This window comes from Podarcis pityusensis, assembly GCF_964106645.2.
Source record: "Podarcis pityusensis genome assembly, chromosome: 2".
Lineage (NCBI taxonomy): Eukaryota > Metazoa > Chordata > Lepidosauria > Squamata > Lacertidae > Podarcis > Podarcis pityusensis.
This window is the reverse complement of record NC_138029.1, coordinates 52028255-52043225: the sequence shown is the minus strand read 5'-3', so window position 1 is coordinate 52043225 and position 14971 is coordinate 52028255. Positions and strand designations below refer to the sequence as shown.

At 43.8% G+C, this 14971-nt stretch overlaps 1 protein-coding gene across 2 annotated transcripts in view; it reads right to left on the bottom strand.

Moving 5' to 3' along the window:
- Positions 1-14971, bottom strand: part of STK10 (serine/threonine kinase 10) — a 67591-nt gene continuing 52620 nt past the window's right edge. For both annotated transcript variants that reach the window (XM_080997116.1, XM_080997117.1), the window contains 11 exons: positions 14094-14678; positions 13585-13715; positions 12133-12256; positions 9060-9239; positions 8273-8365; positions 7945-8074; positions 6958-7082; positions 5828-6016; positions 4813-4938; positions 4133-4246; positions 1-3121 (listed from right to left, as the gene is read on the bottom strand). In XM_080997116.1, the coding sequence (XP_080853242.1) occupies positions 2981-3121; positions 4133-4246; positions 4813-4938; positions 5828-6016; positions 6958-7082; positions 7945-8074; positions 8273-8365; positions 9060-9239; positions 12133-12256; positions 13585-13715; positions 14094-14678 (1938 nt within the window). In that variant the 3' untranslated portion in view covers positions 1-2980. The remainder of the gene's footprint in view (positions 3122-4132; positions 4247-4812; positions 4939-5827; positions 6017-6957; positions 7083-7944; positions 8075-8272; positions 8366-9059; positions 9240-12132; positions 12257-13584; positions 13716-14093; positions 14679-14971) is intronic.

Sequence of the window (14971 nt, the reverse complement as noted above, 5' to 3'; positions counted from 1 at the left end):
TAGCTTTGAGAATTAATAGCTTTATTACCAACACATTTCAATGCACACATTCTCAAAATGAGACAATATATATTTTAAGAAAAGTTTGTTTGGTTCCGAGCCCGAAAGCTGTTGATTGTGGGGTGATTTGAATCTCAGTAAGCAGGAATCAAATTCCATTACGCTCAAGCCAAATTTATGTACAAATACAAGTCAGCACTGCTGACCAAAACCCACAGGCAACAAGTACAACAAGTGTTCAGGACGCAAATGCAGGCGCTCACCGTGGTAACGTTTTTATTAGATTATTTACATCATAGTGGTTTCCCCAAAAAATAAAACCCTTTTGAGTAGAAGAATCAGGTCCCCCCATGTAAAAAATATTGTAGTTTTAAGCCAAGGAAGAGAAAGAAAAAGTTGGTTTTGTTTGGGTTAGGGGAAAGAGAAAAATAAAGAAAAGTGACACTTTCTTGCCACAAAAGGAGTAGGACATCCTTGCAACACTGCACGAGGTAAATATTGCACTTTTGTAAAATTACAGCAGCGCTTGGTAGCAGTCAAGACCAGACTGGCACACAAAGAAAGATAAGCACACACAAACTTGCAGCAGTATTAAAATTAGCAACTCTTGTTTGATTTCTTGGCCAAGGATGAAGACAAGTAGATGAACTACTGGCTGACTTATACGAGATTGAGCTGCATGTGGGTGTGTCCACAACATACACAAGCCTGTGCACAATGCAAACTATCAAAAATTTGCAACATAAAGTTAGAACAGAAACTGGCTATCAGGTTTGGAGAAAATTAGGATCTTTGAGTTTTCAGAACACAACCCATTCACAGGCTCTGTTCCAGTTTCTCTCAGTCTCACCAGACAGTATCTCAAAACACAATTATTTAGAACAGGACAGTAACCCCATGGTTTCTGGGTGCACATTTTCTAGCCTCTAAAATATCCAGAATATGGAGTCTCTTAAACAAGACAGTGAAACTGCAGCCTGGCAGCAGCTGATGCATTTGCTAGACTTCCGTTTCCATTCCAGTAAGTTAACTCTGAGAACAGAAATCACATCAACAGCAACATGGCTTTATAGGAAGACAGGGAAAGAAAAGCATTATTTCCTATACAGAGCTAGTGCTGGAAAAGTCCTGAGTGATAGACAAAAAGGAACACTGGAGCATTTTGCCAACCTAAGTGCTTTGAGACGGCACAATGAACTGTCAAGACTTTGTTTGAATGAAGTACCAATGAACTGTGAAGACTTTGTTTGAATGAAGTACCAAATTTAAGCATTTACCACAAACAACTGACCCAGATGGAGGATTATGTGAGGTGCACTGTGCAAAGCATCAAGACTTCAATATAGATTTAATGTCTAGGGAAATGCAAATTGGCGAAACTGATAAAGCCTTGACATTTCCTGAAATATGTGTTTTAATAGTGAAATGTGGAGTGAGCAAGGTGTGAGGGGGAAATAACACATCTTTGGTTTAAAAACAGCCTTTGGAAGACTTAAAGATAATGACATGCTGATTATCTTCAGTATTTCACATTCTATTCTGCTATATGGGGCTCCTCTTACCTGGATCATTCTGGCTTGCTACAAACTCAAAAGTAGCAGCAAAGGGATACACACTGGCCAAAATGCTGGTTTAGGCCAACATCATGTTCTCAAATCACAGCACACCCAATAGTTTATACAGTAGACCTTAAAAAACAAAAACTAAAAGCTAGCAACTGATGTCCTATGAAACTCGCATGAGATGATGCGAAACAAGATGCCTTTAACCTTAGGCCAGTTGTAAACTTGCTGCTACAAGGCATTTGCACTTTTCTTCTATTTAATATATTGGAAAGAGCAGCCATTAGCTCTTGCCATAACCTGAGCACAAGTTTTGCCTTCTGGACCAACTGGGCTGCGGAAAGAAATGGAGACAGGAGAGACAGAACTCTCTGTTGATGAACACAGGGAAAAGAAACCCATTGCCTCACAACAGAAGAGGAGGGGAAAGTGAAGAGCAAAGACCAGACCTTTATGTTACCCACCATTTTAGGATCTGAACTGTGTGGGCCTCTGCACGGCTTATTAATTGGGGCAGGTGTGCAAAGTTAAACATCCCAAAACTGGGCAGCAATTTCCACAGCTGACCATGTATATGCAGCCTTCACAATTGTTGAATTGCACTCTAAGTTGGATCATAAGCTTCTCATTGCCTTTTTGGTCAGCCTTTGACTTGGGATTGATTTGATTTAAACACTCCACTTGTATGTTTCAGGCTGTGGTAACTCTTTGAGAAAGGGCAGAAATTGTGTCACACGTTAGCAGGGTGGTGTTCTGGGTCACTTCAAAACAAGCTGAGGAATTGATGAGTTTCAATGGGACGGCCTAGATTCTAGGCCCTAGAAGGAGAGAAGAAGGAGCCCTTTGTTTAACTGATGGAGGCCACAATAAAAAGATGGAGGCCACAATAAAAGCTAACAATTTCTCGTCTTTTGTAAGCTGTGAAGCTGAACTCCCAGTGCTTCAAGGCAGTAAATGGTTTGACCATTAAGACTAAAAGGTTAAGTGAGATCCACTGGCAGATATAGCAAGTTGGGCCTAACAGGAGAACTAGTTAGAAAATTAAACAGGCAAGTTTATCAGCAGCACTTAACAGCCATCAACAATCTTTTAGGTCACCAACATTCATCCCTTCAAGAGAGAAAACTGCCCAAGGTCTGGGCAATGGGATCAGCAAGCAGTGTGAACTCTGCACACAACCCCGTTAGCTCTACTCTCTGAAGCTCATCCACAACTCTCCAAGTGCACCTGGTCAGCACCAGCCAGGGCCACATGAATGGGAAGCTGTCTCATCTCTAGGGGAACAGACCTCAGGCCACATTGGTTGTCTCAGACAAAAAGAGGAAATCAGAGTTGGCGCAGGAGAAAAGGGAGCCCTGACAGTCCTTTGGGTCAACTTCTCTGTGGACAAATTGCCTTTCTGTCCACTAATCCAAGGGTTATGAAGCCTCTGCAGAACTGAATGGGACAAATTTGGCAGGCTTGTTTGGTGACCTTGAAGGCTGACCATCGGTCTCATCACTGAGTTTGAAGAACATTTCTTGCTCTCGCTTCTTCTGATTCAGTTCATCTTCCAAAGCCTGAAATGCGAAGAGAAATGAGCTCAGTTGGAGAAATGCTTCAAGCTGTAATCACTTCACTGTTCTCAGCCACCTGGATTCCTGTCAGTTTACATCAGGGATGGGGAAAACTTTCTGGCCAGGAGGGGCCAGATCTTAATCTCCCAAGCCCTGGCAGACATCATAGTGATGTCACATGATGCTGCACTTTGACGCCCCTGTTTAATAGCCATTTGCAAACATCCCCATGCTGCTCCTTACATCTCTGAAAATCTGAGGTTTAAAGAGCAGTACTGGACTGTTTACAAATGGCAATTTGAATGCCCTTTTTCTCATTATTCCTTAACCCTCATTACTCCTTAACCCTCTGAAAATTGGGGCTGCCCCATGCTACTCTTTGAATCTCCAATTTGGGGGGGTTCAAAGAGCAGCATTAGAAGGGAAGAGTTTCCATGGAATGGAAGCCACTTTCCCCTTCTTAAGCAAGGCATGCACCCATGCACCCATCAGGTATGATGTCAGGTGGAGGGTGAGTGCAGCTTCCCAAAAATGATCTGGCAGGCCAAGTTTGGCCCATGGGGTAGAGATTCCCCAACCCTGGCTTATGTACATGAGTTGTCAAAAATGAAACAAAATTAGATGAAATTAGAGGGGGAGAGAACCAAATCAAAAAACCTAAACTTGCAACATTTCAGAAATAGGTTGTCCTAATTCAACCCTCCTCCAAATCCAAATTGTTTATTTATTTCATTGCAGTTCTGAATAGCTTCTTAGGAAGCATCTCAGACAATAACAACATATAAAACACTTTCAAATATAAAAACAATTTTAAATCCAATAAAAATACAGAGTGGAATAAAAATTACTGCTAGCATTTCAATGAACACAAAGTATTTCCCCCCAGAGTATTTGATTTGGCAAATTGATCTGAAAGTCAAAAGTTCAATACTGAACCTTTGATTCGTTCCCCCCGCCCAAAAAACCTCCTCTAATGGAGTTTGAAGTTTTATTCCAACTTTCTTTAGCTGTCACCTTTTTTCGTGGCCTCAGCTTATCCCGCCAGTCCTTCAAGTTCTGATTGTGGTTTTCATCCAGAGCTTTCAGTTTCTGGGTCTCATGTTCAACCAAGAGATGGCACTTCTCATTCTATACAGATTTAAAACATCAGAAGAAAAACAAATGAGGGAAGCTCTGCAGAGCAAAAAGGTCAGTATCAAACCCAGCATCCCTGCTGACTTGATTTATAAACCCAACATGACTTTCCAAGACCAGGAAAGAACAAGATTTACTTCAAAAGCAACAAAATCCCAACTCATTCTATGCTCATTCCAGAAAACTTTTGCATCCACTCAATTTGGAGCTCATGAATGTCATGGTTAGTGGCTGCTCAGCCACAAACCCCATTGAGAGGCTCTGGAAAATTCACTCTCTCCATGTCTATCATACCTCACATGGTTGCAGTGAGGATTAAATGAGATAGCCTTCATATATATATACCATCTTTATGGAAAGATAGGATGCAAAATGTCACGACATGCCAGAAGCAAAAACAAGAAATACTGAAGCACATTTTCCATTTCTGGGAGGGTTTTGTTGTCAGGTAGGATGAACCAACTTTTCAGAATGGATGGCAGATTTTTCTCTATGAGCCAAATTAGTGGCACGCCACACTCCGCCCAAGCATACCTAAAGCTGAGCCGGTGTTAAGTTACCTGTAACTGTTGGAGTTCATTCATGTTGCTCTCACACTGGGCACTCATATCCTTCGTCTGCATCTCATGTTTCTGCTGCTGCTGCAGTCGCTCAGCTTTCTGCCTTTTTTCCTCCTGCTGTGCAAACTGAAACAGAAGGGAGCAACCCAACATCACCATCGTTCACTGTGGTTTTAAATCACCAGGCTATGTTCACAGGAATTTTAAACATGGCTCCCTACATTTTTATATATATACCAGGAGCTAGAATGCTGCACAACGAAGACATGGAGGGTCACCAATGTGAGAACAATTTATTTTCAGGGGAAAATGCCCCCTCTCAGCTTCTGCGCTAGGAGTAGGACCCTCAAATACATGTACTCCTTTGATATCTGTTGGTGTGAGCACAATATGATCTGATTCCACGGCACCTTGTATTGGTTGCACCACAGGTGCCAGAGCAATGCAGGGGGCTTAGCTATGAACTTCCCACCCTTCCATGAAACCATTAACAGGTGTTGCAGGAAGGTTTCTTGAGCTACCCACTGTCTGAAACCTTCTGGCAGTATTAACTTGTGCTTCATATAGCATTGGAGCTTAAAACGTCAGTGATATCAGATGGAACTGAGCAAATATCTGTCAGCAGCCTGGACCAGTGGCTTCTGGAAGTACATGCTGTTGAGCAAGGGACCCTCCATGTATAGTCTACAATCCTCCTTTCCACATTGGGTGAAAGATTCCTGTATTGCAGGGAGTTGGACTAGATGATCCTCGTCATCCCTTCCAACTCTACAATTCTATGATTAACAGTCGTCGCTTGCAGGAATCCAAATGCAGTGTCACTGCCTCTCAGCCTAACCTACCTCACAGGTTTGTTGTGGCGGTTAACTAATGAGTGGGGGGCGGGAATTGTGTGTGCTACCTTGACCTCATTGGAGATCCATCTATAGATGGACGGATGAATGAATGAATGAATGAATGAATGCAAGCGCCACAAATCGAATCCTCCGTCAAGGGTTCTAGTGCTATCCTTCACCTGTTTTATCTTCTCCCTCTGTTCTGAGGCGCTTCCACTGGAGCTGATATGGAGGCTCTTCTTATACATGGCCATGCGGGTCTTCCCTTCGCTCCTCTGAATTTTAGGGAGACGGCCTTTCTCTTGCTGCTGCCGAATTTTCAGCTGCTCCATCATTCGCTGGTTATACCGTTGCATTTGCTCACGCTCCTGGAATAGCAACGGCAGCCCAGGGTTGGGGGGGTAAGTCAATACAATAAATGTTGCAAGTTTAGAGTCAAAGCGAATGGTGACATTGGATATTTGCTCAGGGTAATATTCAACAGACCACAAAGGGGACAGACAAAGATAGTGCAGGTTTAGTTTAAGGAAAACAAAACCACTTCTATGAAGATTCACCATGGCTTACTCCAGGGGCTCAGTCAGATAAAAGCTGATGGAAATGCAACAGACACTATGGCAAGAATATTTTGACATTTGTCCTATTGAAGCACACTCACTCACACAAACAAACCAATTGCATGAGAGAGAGAGGCTGTGCTGGCCTGGGCTGATGACAGTTGTAGCCCAAAACATTTGAGGGCACCAGAATGGTGAAGGCTGGCCTAAAGTAAGTAGTGGGCTCTTCTTCATTGGAGGTTTGTAAACAGAGGTTGGACTGTCATCTGTCGGGGATTTTTCAGCTGCGATTCCTGCATTGCTGGGAGTTGGTCTACATCAGTGTTTTCCAATCTTGGGTCTTCAGCTGTTCTTGGACTACAACTCCCATCATCTCTAGCTAGCCAGATCAGTGGTCAGGGATTATGGGAATTGTAGTCAGAAAACAGCTGGAGACCCAAGCTTGGGAAATACTGATCTAGATGATCCTTTGAGTTCCATTCAGCTCTACAATTCTACGAGTCTATGAATCTATAAGCACAAAACTGTACTCCTATAATTGACCATAGTTATTCCGTCTCTGGACTTTATATGTTTGACTGCATTGACTATGGTTAAATATATGCAGTACTCACACCCAATGCAAGCAAGCAACAGGGAGGCCATTTTCTGTAAATCTGCTGAGGTCAATTCTTTTACAGCAACACACCTTGCTCATCCGTAGGAAGCATTAGAGTCATTAAAGAAAATAAATCAGACTGAAACTCCGCTACCTTCTCGTGTTTCCGGACCAGTTCATGCCTCTGGAGGAAATACTGGTCTTTCAGCTGTTGCTTAATAAGCTGGTGTTTCTCCTGTAGGTGGTGCTCTTCCAGATCCCAGATGGTAGCTTCCCGATCTGAGAAAAAGGTATAAAATGGCATATAGTCATTACACACTTTACCACGGGGGGGGGGGGGGTAGGCAAAGATGTTATCAATCACATACAATTCCAGAAGATAAAGGGACTTCCCAATGGTGGCTGGTGCCCATGGGGAGCAGTAGGGCAGAAGGCAGCAAGACCCACAGCAAATGGAGCCAGAGCCAAAGACAGGCAGAGCAGGCCAAGCAATTCTAGTTGTATCCCCATCCTTCTCCCTGCCAGATTCTACAATGGCAACACTGAGATTGAGGAGGAGGAGGAGGAGGAAGATGACTGGCAATGCCACTTCCTGGACTGGTTGCCAGCGAGAAGGCAAGAAAGTGGAGGCTGGCTGATGGACCATCCTCCACTGGAGAATCCAGTCATTTCTCCGCTCCCCTTTCCAAGCATAACCACCACCTCAGCCTAACCAAATACCGTATTTTCTGGTGTATAAGACGACCCCCCAACTTTTCCAGTTAAAATATAGAGTTTGGGATATACTCGCCGTATAAAACTACCCCTCTTCCAACGCACACCAAATAAAAATTAAAAAACCAGTCTCCAGTCCGGCTCGGAAATCCGCTCCACTTCCCAGTGGCCGGGAGCTTCTGGGGCCAATTTTCAAGCGTATTTCTGCTTCATCTAGAGAGCTTGGTGTCCTCTGATTTAATTTGCTGTCATTTTATCCTTTGGTGGGGAGTTGCCTGGTGTCTTGCAGATGTTTTGAATCCCATCCCCATCAGCCCCAGCATGCCTGACTAATGGGAGCTGTAGTCCATCAACATGTGGAGGGCACCAAGTTAGAGAAATCTCTTCCCCACTTTTTTTTTGGGGGGGGGGGACAACACCCACTCACCTCTCATAAGCTGTTGTTTTTTGTTGAGGCACTCTCGCTCCTTGTCACAGATCTCCTTCCGATTTTGGGTGGTGATATTCTTCATGGCCTGTTCCAGATCCTCAGCCTGTTTGGCTTCAAACTCTTGCTCCTGGAAGAAAGGAGACAGTAGCAAAAGAGATGCTCTTATTGGTATGATGCCTAAAACTTTTCTTATGAGTGAGAGCAGGATGGGTGTCATGATTCTGCTTCCTCATCCTGCCTTACTCATGATAACTGGGAGGCAGGGAATCAAATGTGTCCATATGGGTCTTGGCCACACCACGGACTTAATATCTCTAGAGCTTACCATGACTTGCTTTCTCTGTGCAAACTCCTCCATCTTTGTTTTCATGGTCCCCTTGCGCTGTTGTCGTGGAAGCTTCTCAATGTCACTCTTGAGCTTGAAACGAAAGACACCAACAAAAGCTCTTACTGGTCCAATTTCCTAACAAGTCTGAGCAAAAGTGATTTATCACGTTGGCCGTGTCACCTGATGGTTTGGCTTTCAATTCTCCAGTTTTATGCTGACATTATGCTATCACTTTGATTTGCTTTCATTTCACCCTCACCTATTTTTCTGTTAGTGTTTCTTAAGTCTCTTGTTTCTGGGTGGTGGTGGTTCTTACTTTTATGTTCTTCCCTGGCAGCATAGTTACATACAAGTGAATTTAGAAAAAGGGTAGGGAACCCTCAGGGCCCAGGGACAGAATGTGACCCTTTGGCCTCTACCTGGCCCTCAGGAATCTCTAGGTCACGCTCCCTGCCCTGGCTGCACCCCTACCCACCTCCTCAAGTGCTTTTGCCTGATTGGAATGTGCCCCTGAGCTGTGACAATGGATGGGCAGGTGTCTGTCTGTGTGCATTTGCATAGCTTCTGTTTTGCTGTTCGCTGTTCACTCTCCTCCCTTTCTTCAGCACCCCTCAATCTTGGCGCTCTGCCCTCGGCTTCCCTTCCCTTGCACAGCTTGTCTGTGACATGAGAGCACCTCAGCCAATGACAGCAGGAGGACTGAGAGGGCTTTCAGATAGGCCAGTGCCAACAACTAAATCTAAGATTTCCCTGTGCAAGATTTTGGCCCAACGTCGACTCTCACCTCCTTCTTCCTTTGCTTCAGCTGCTCCTGAAATTTAACAAGATCTCGTTCCTGCTCAGCACGGATACGCTTGGACTCTTCACGGCGGCGCAGCGTGTGGTCCTGCTCCATCTTTTCAATTTGCTGCTTCTGCTGACGTTCCAGATTTTCCAGTTCAGTGTCATAGAATTTCTTCTTTGTCTATACGAGACCAAAGAGGACATTCAGACTTAGTTGAGAGATTTGACTACGTTAGTATTTTGGAGTATTATATTATATATAATATTATATATTATAATTTATATATTATTATATTATAATATAATATATTATATAATATATTATATAATATATTATATATTATATATCATATAATATATTATATATTATAATATATATATATTATATTATATTATATATAATTAGTATTATATTATATATAAAATACTCTGTGTAAGCTACCTCTGACTAGCAGAGTGACACAGAAATGGAAGAGAATAGTAAACAAGCTGCAGTAGCCTTCTAGTTCCCTCACATATATACGGCAGGGAGCAGACTAGGAGCTAGATGTGTGTGTGACAATGTTCTCTCCTGCCACACACCTGGATCTCCTGAGCAGCACTGCCTTCTGACACATTTAGCAGCAGAGATGCCTGGAGGGCATGAGCTGGAGCAAGCAGATGAGATGGCTGCATCTGCTTACAGGCTGTGGCTGAAGCAGAACAGGAAAGAATGCTCGCCCGCCTTTTCCTCACGGAAGGAGAAATATCTACCAGCAACAGGACTGAAACCAGCGCGCAGGATTTCGGCAGAGTTTTACAATAATATTTGGGCTAAACCAACTCAGTGAGAGGGTGGCTGAAGGAACACCCAATAATGGAACAGTCTGCATGTGCAAACTCTGCATTACTCCCTCTGGTTCACAGAATACTTCCCCACCCCCGCCCCACTTTCCATACCACAGTGCCTGTGTAGCTATTGCACTTCCTCCAAAACCATTCACACCTTCAGAAAGCCTTCTTCCCAAGAGAGATCTTAACTTACATAAGGGTGAGAAATGGAAACATTTTCCAAACATACTGAGCCTTAAGTACAGCAGAGTCCTAATGAAAATGCATTGTGTGGGTCACACATTTAACTGCTGCAGACAGAGCTACTGACGTACTGAACTCCACTTTAAAGGAAGGCTGGGAAGGAACCAAGTCACACCACTTGTCACTCTAGCTCAGTATTGGTTACATTGACTAGCAGGGTCTTTCTGGGATTTGACAGGGGCCACTGTCTGATGTTCCCTTAAACGGAGCACTGTACATGACACTGCTAGAGACACCTTGTGTGGGGGATTTTGTCAGGGGCCCAGCTCAGCCCTGTAAAAAGTTCACCTGTGGTCTCCTAAGGTCAGTCTCAGTCAATCTACTGGCACAGATCCTTGAAGGCCTAATAACCTTTTGCAACCCCCATTGTACACCCTTTGCCATTCTTTTAACTGTATGCCGTGGGGCTAGGGAAGGGAAAGGCAGGAGGAGTTGGCTTTAGCAATACTTAAAGTATGGAACAAGCACACATGCTGCAGAAAACTGGGGACTCCAGCCCCCAAATATGTGCCCTCGCTTTTAAGCAGAAATGAAAATGTGGAATACCTGCATGAGAGAGTTCGGGAAATTGTTAGGCATATGACGATACGTCAGCATCTTAAAAAGTAGAGACATCACCTTGCCAACAAAGGTCCGTATAGTAAAGGCTATGGTTTTCCCAGTAGTGATGTATGGAAGTGAAAGCTGGACTATAAAGAAGGCTGATAGCTGAAGAATTGATGCTTTTGAATTATGGTGCTGGAGGAGACTCTTGAGAGTCCCATGGACTGCAAGAAGATCAAACCTATCCATTCTTAAGGAAATCAGCCCGGAGTGCTCAATGGAAGGACAGATCCTGAAGCTAAGGCTCCAATACTTTGGCCACCTCATGAGAAGAGAAGACTCCCTGGAAAAGACCCCGATGTTGGGAAAGATGGAGAGCACAAGGAGAAGGGGACAACAGAGGACGAGATGGTTGGATAGTGTTCGCGAAGCTACCAGCATGAGTTTGACCAAACTGCAGGAGGCAGTGGAAGACAGAAGTGCCTGGCGTACTCTGGTCCATGGGGTCACGAAGAGTCGGACATGACTAAATGACTAAACAACAACATGAGGATACGTATATGGGGAGTGCCACAATAGCTGTGAATGTGTTGCATTGCAGTTTCAGCAAGTGCCTCGTTATTTTTGATTCCGCAAGATTTCCGTAAAATTTGAAGGCATACAGGAACAAGCTGAAACTGTTCCTCAATTAAAAATATGACAATCTTGCATTGTCTCCTTATCCTGTCAGGTTTAACACACAGGAAGAAACACGCACTTTGAAGCATCCAACCTATGCTAAGCTATTCTTTGCAGGAATGCCATAACATGGCTTCTGAGATGTTACTTTTCTTCTTGGCCAGATTTAAAATCAACACTGAACTGACAGAAAGAGAAAGAACATCACATCAACAAGTTCTGCTGAAAGGCTCCAGAATATGTAAAAGTACACATGTATTTATTGTGGGGGAGGGGAATAGCCTGAAGAAAATGTCACTTTTATTTAAAAAAGGGGGCAGCGGAATATATTTGAAACTGAGAAAGATTCACATAGGGTTTTAAGGCCTATTGTTTTGTTTCCACAACATTTCTTTTTGACTCCTCAAAAGCTGGGCTACTGCAGCAGACCTCTCCAGCATCCAAGGTGACCACTTTTTTTGTTGAACTGCTGCAAAGAAAAGGCCTTGTGCCACAAGAGCAGAACCAATGCCAGACCAGATGGAAATGTCCATTTACAATGGCCCTTCCCCTTGCCACATAGCCCCAGCATATGGAGGGAAAAGCTAATGATTCCATCAACATGCCTCCAGTTTCATTCCTAGTGGCTAGCGTCCTGCCTAGTCTGGCTAATAGGCTATACAATATATGCCTTGTGAGTGGTGTGTTTCTCTTCTCCCCACTGCTTCCCACCAGCATGCGGCCCAATATCTTTGAATAAAAGGGAGGGAAGAGGAATTTGGCTTCTCTTTGCCACGTACGTGCATTTCCTGCTCAAAGCGCTTCAGCATTTGCTCCAACTGCAGGTGATGCTTGCTGGTCAGCTGGGTCTGGTTCCGGTGCTCCTCTTTCTGAAGCAGACGCAGCTCCCGCAACTCCTGGCGCCTGTAGGATTAAAGTGGAGAAGAAGTTCAGGAACGGAGGACCAGCTCTCCCTGTAATGCCAGGGCATAGTCTCTGGAAGCTAAAACAAGGGAGGGGGAGACAAGGAGCACAATCCATACTAAAATAACCACAGGGGTGACTGACTGAGGGTTCCTAGTGTCAGAAACATTGCTTCAAGGAGTTGCTGCCTCCTTGTGTCACAGCCACACTTCTCAGCACTTGTCCCTTTCAGGCAGGATATTGAGAAGGGGCTGCTTCCCTGTCCGCTGGCCTTGAATTATTCACCTTCCTTGTACAGACACTTTGAATAAATAGACGTACAATATGACCCCACAATGAACTATGAGGAAGCATGCCTCACTAACTGAAGCCCAGTGGGCTCAGACAAATGCTACAAGCTATAGTTGTGGGTCTCCCCTGATTATTTTTAAGTCGAGGATTAGAAAGTTGGTGTCACCTGTCAGATTTTGTTTAGGTTGTAGACCTATCAACAAGGTAAGGCTTTTGAAAAGTATGCTTTTGCAGCTCTGTGAAGAGAAGTACCTGAATTTGCTGTTAGACACTCATCAGAAACTGCTGTATGTCTACAGTGAAGTCCCTATTGATCCCCTAGTTCAGGAAAAGGGATGGGAAGAGAAGAAGAGAGGGAGGGAGGGAGGGAGGGAAGGAGGGAGGGAGAAAGAAAGAAAGAAAGAAAGAAAGAAAGAAAGAAAGAGAAAGAGTCCTAAACTCATAGGTCAGTATTTATATTGATTATATGCCAAAAAACAACTATGTTGTGGGCTCTGGACCACAGACCAGAGCAGTTTAAAGGCTGTTCACTTTCTGGCACCAGGCTATATGGCAGTGCTGCTGCCAGGTTTTTGGTCCACACCATCCTTGAGGAGCACCTTGACTGCTCATGTCCACCATTTGCCATGTCAGAGAGGAAACCTATGAATTTGAAGACAGTCACTTCACTAAGCAGGAGAACCACCAGAAGTGGCACTTAAAAGCAACAGAACAAAAACAGGTCTGGCTTTACAAACACTCCTAACAAGCTGCTATATACACCATATAGCAACAACCTTAATTTGTGCAGTCAGATAGGCTCTGGAAATGGCCATAACTCCCTGTTACTCATAAGGAGATCATGTTTTTACAGTTCTGCAGCATTCATGCTATATTTTTAACTGCCCAAAATATATTGTGTGATGAGTCCCCTGGTTCCATACCACTTCATACAACTCTATGAAGAAAGTGAAAAGCATAGAGAAAACTATATTCTGAGAAAGCCTGGTGTGCCCATATCTCCACCCCACCCAAAAATCCCCTAATTTTCAGCTTGCCTGAGGAATCTCATCTCTTCATCTTTCTTCTCATCCTCACTGATGATTTTTGAGGTAGTGACGCTCACTTCTACTCCATCCACAACAAATCTCCTGGTCCGTTTCAGTGTCATCTTCTGCATTTTTGCATCCTATGTAATCAATCAAATGTTTATTATGGTGAACCAACCATTAAAAGAAAATTACATATATATATATGTAACAGCCTAACAAGAACAAAGGTGACTAAAGTTGGGAACTAACAATCACAGGGGGTCTAGGATATATTACAACATTCAGATTTATCACCACCTGCCCAATAATGGTTTTATCAGACTCTTCAAGGAAGATAACTCAGGAGAGACTTTAAGAATCAACTATCTCATGTAGGAGTAAATTTTGTGTCCTGACCCCTTGATAGAATCAGTTCGTTGGAGAATGAGTTAGAGAGACATCTTGCTCAAAGGTTTGCTGAGTGAAGCCTGGTTTCCATGATACACAAATCCCACTTGTTGAGCCCAAATTCTTACCTTAAGAGAGAGGGACCCGCTGCCTCTGTTCAGGGACAGGTCGGTAGACAAGGAGATACTGAGGTCCATGCTCTCTGAGGCAGAGGTGCTACCTGAATCAGAGTCCTGCTTGGAGCTGCCATCCTCAAACTGAGAGGAAGAACTCAAACTCCCATTGGGGAGCTTCTCTTCAACTGGCGTCTCAAGGAGGCTGCTCTCTGGCCGGCTTCCCACACTGGAATCATCTTTGCTTACTGGTTCAGTGTCCTTATTTTGGTAGACAAGACTGCTGTTCTCGGCTGGCTTAACGTTCTTGTTGAGTTGCAGCAACTGGGGGCTGGCGTCTGGCTTTTCTTTGGCACTGGCTTCATCTGTGTAATCCTCAATTCCAGACAAGTTTGTACTGCTGTTGTTTTTGCCTGGCTTTTCGTCGCTAGCCACTTCCTTTGAAACCTTGTTGCCCTTCCCATTTATGGCTTCAGTGACTTGCTGTAGAGGCAACATGGGTCCATTGGCCACAAGTGACAAACCGTTTTCTGGAGACTTCTCTTTTTGCAAACTTAGCTGGCTTGGCACAGAAGAGTCCCTCTTATTCGCATCAAGGGGCTGAGTAAAGAAAAGGGAAAAAGAAAGGTCATAAATTTTGACTTCGTTCTCCTTAAAAAACTTAACTGAGAAGTCAAATACCGAACATATGCATTGAGAAATGCACTGGGGTTGTGTTTTTTTTTTTAAAGAAACAAGACTAAAATGTCCTCTGCCTCTGAATATTTGTAGTGTAAGGAGACCATTGAAGCCTTGAACTAGCAGGTCTTTTGTCTTCTACTTTTAGTTTTATTTCAATAATTGATTTAAAAAATATAGTATATGCTATCCTTCACCAGAGCGTAACTGGTTGC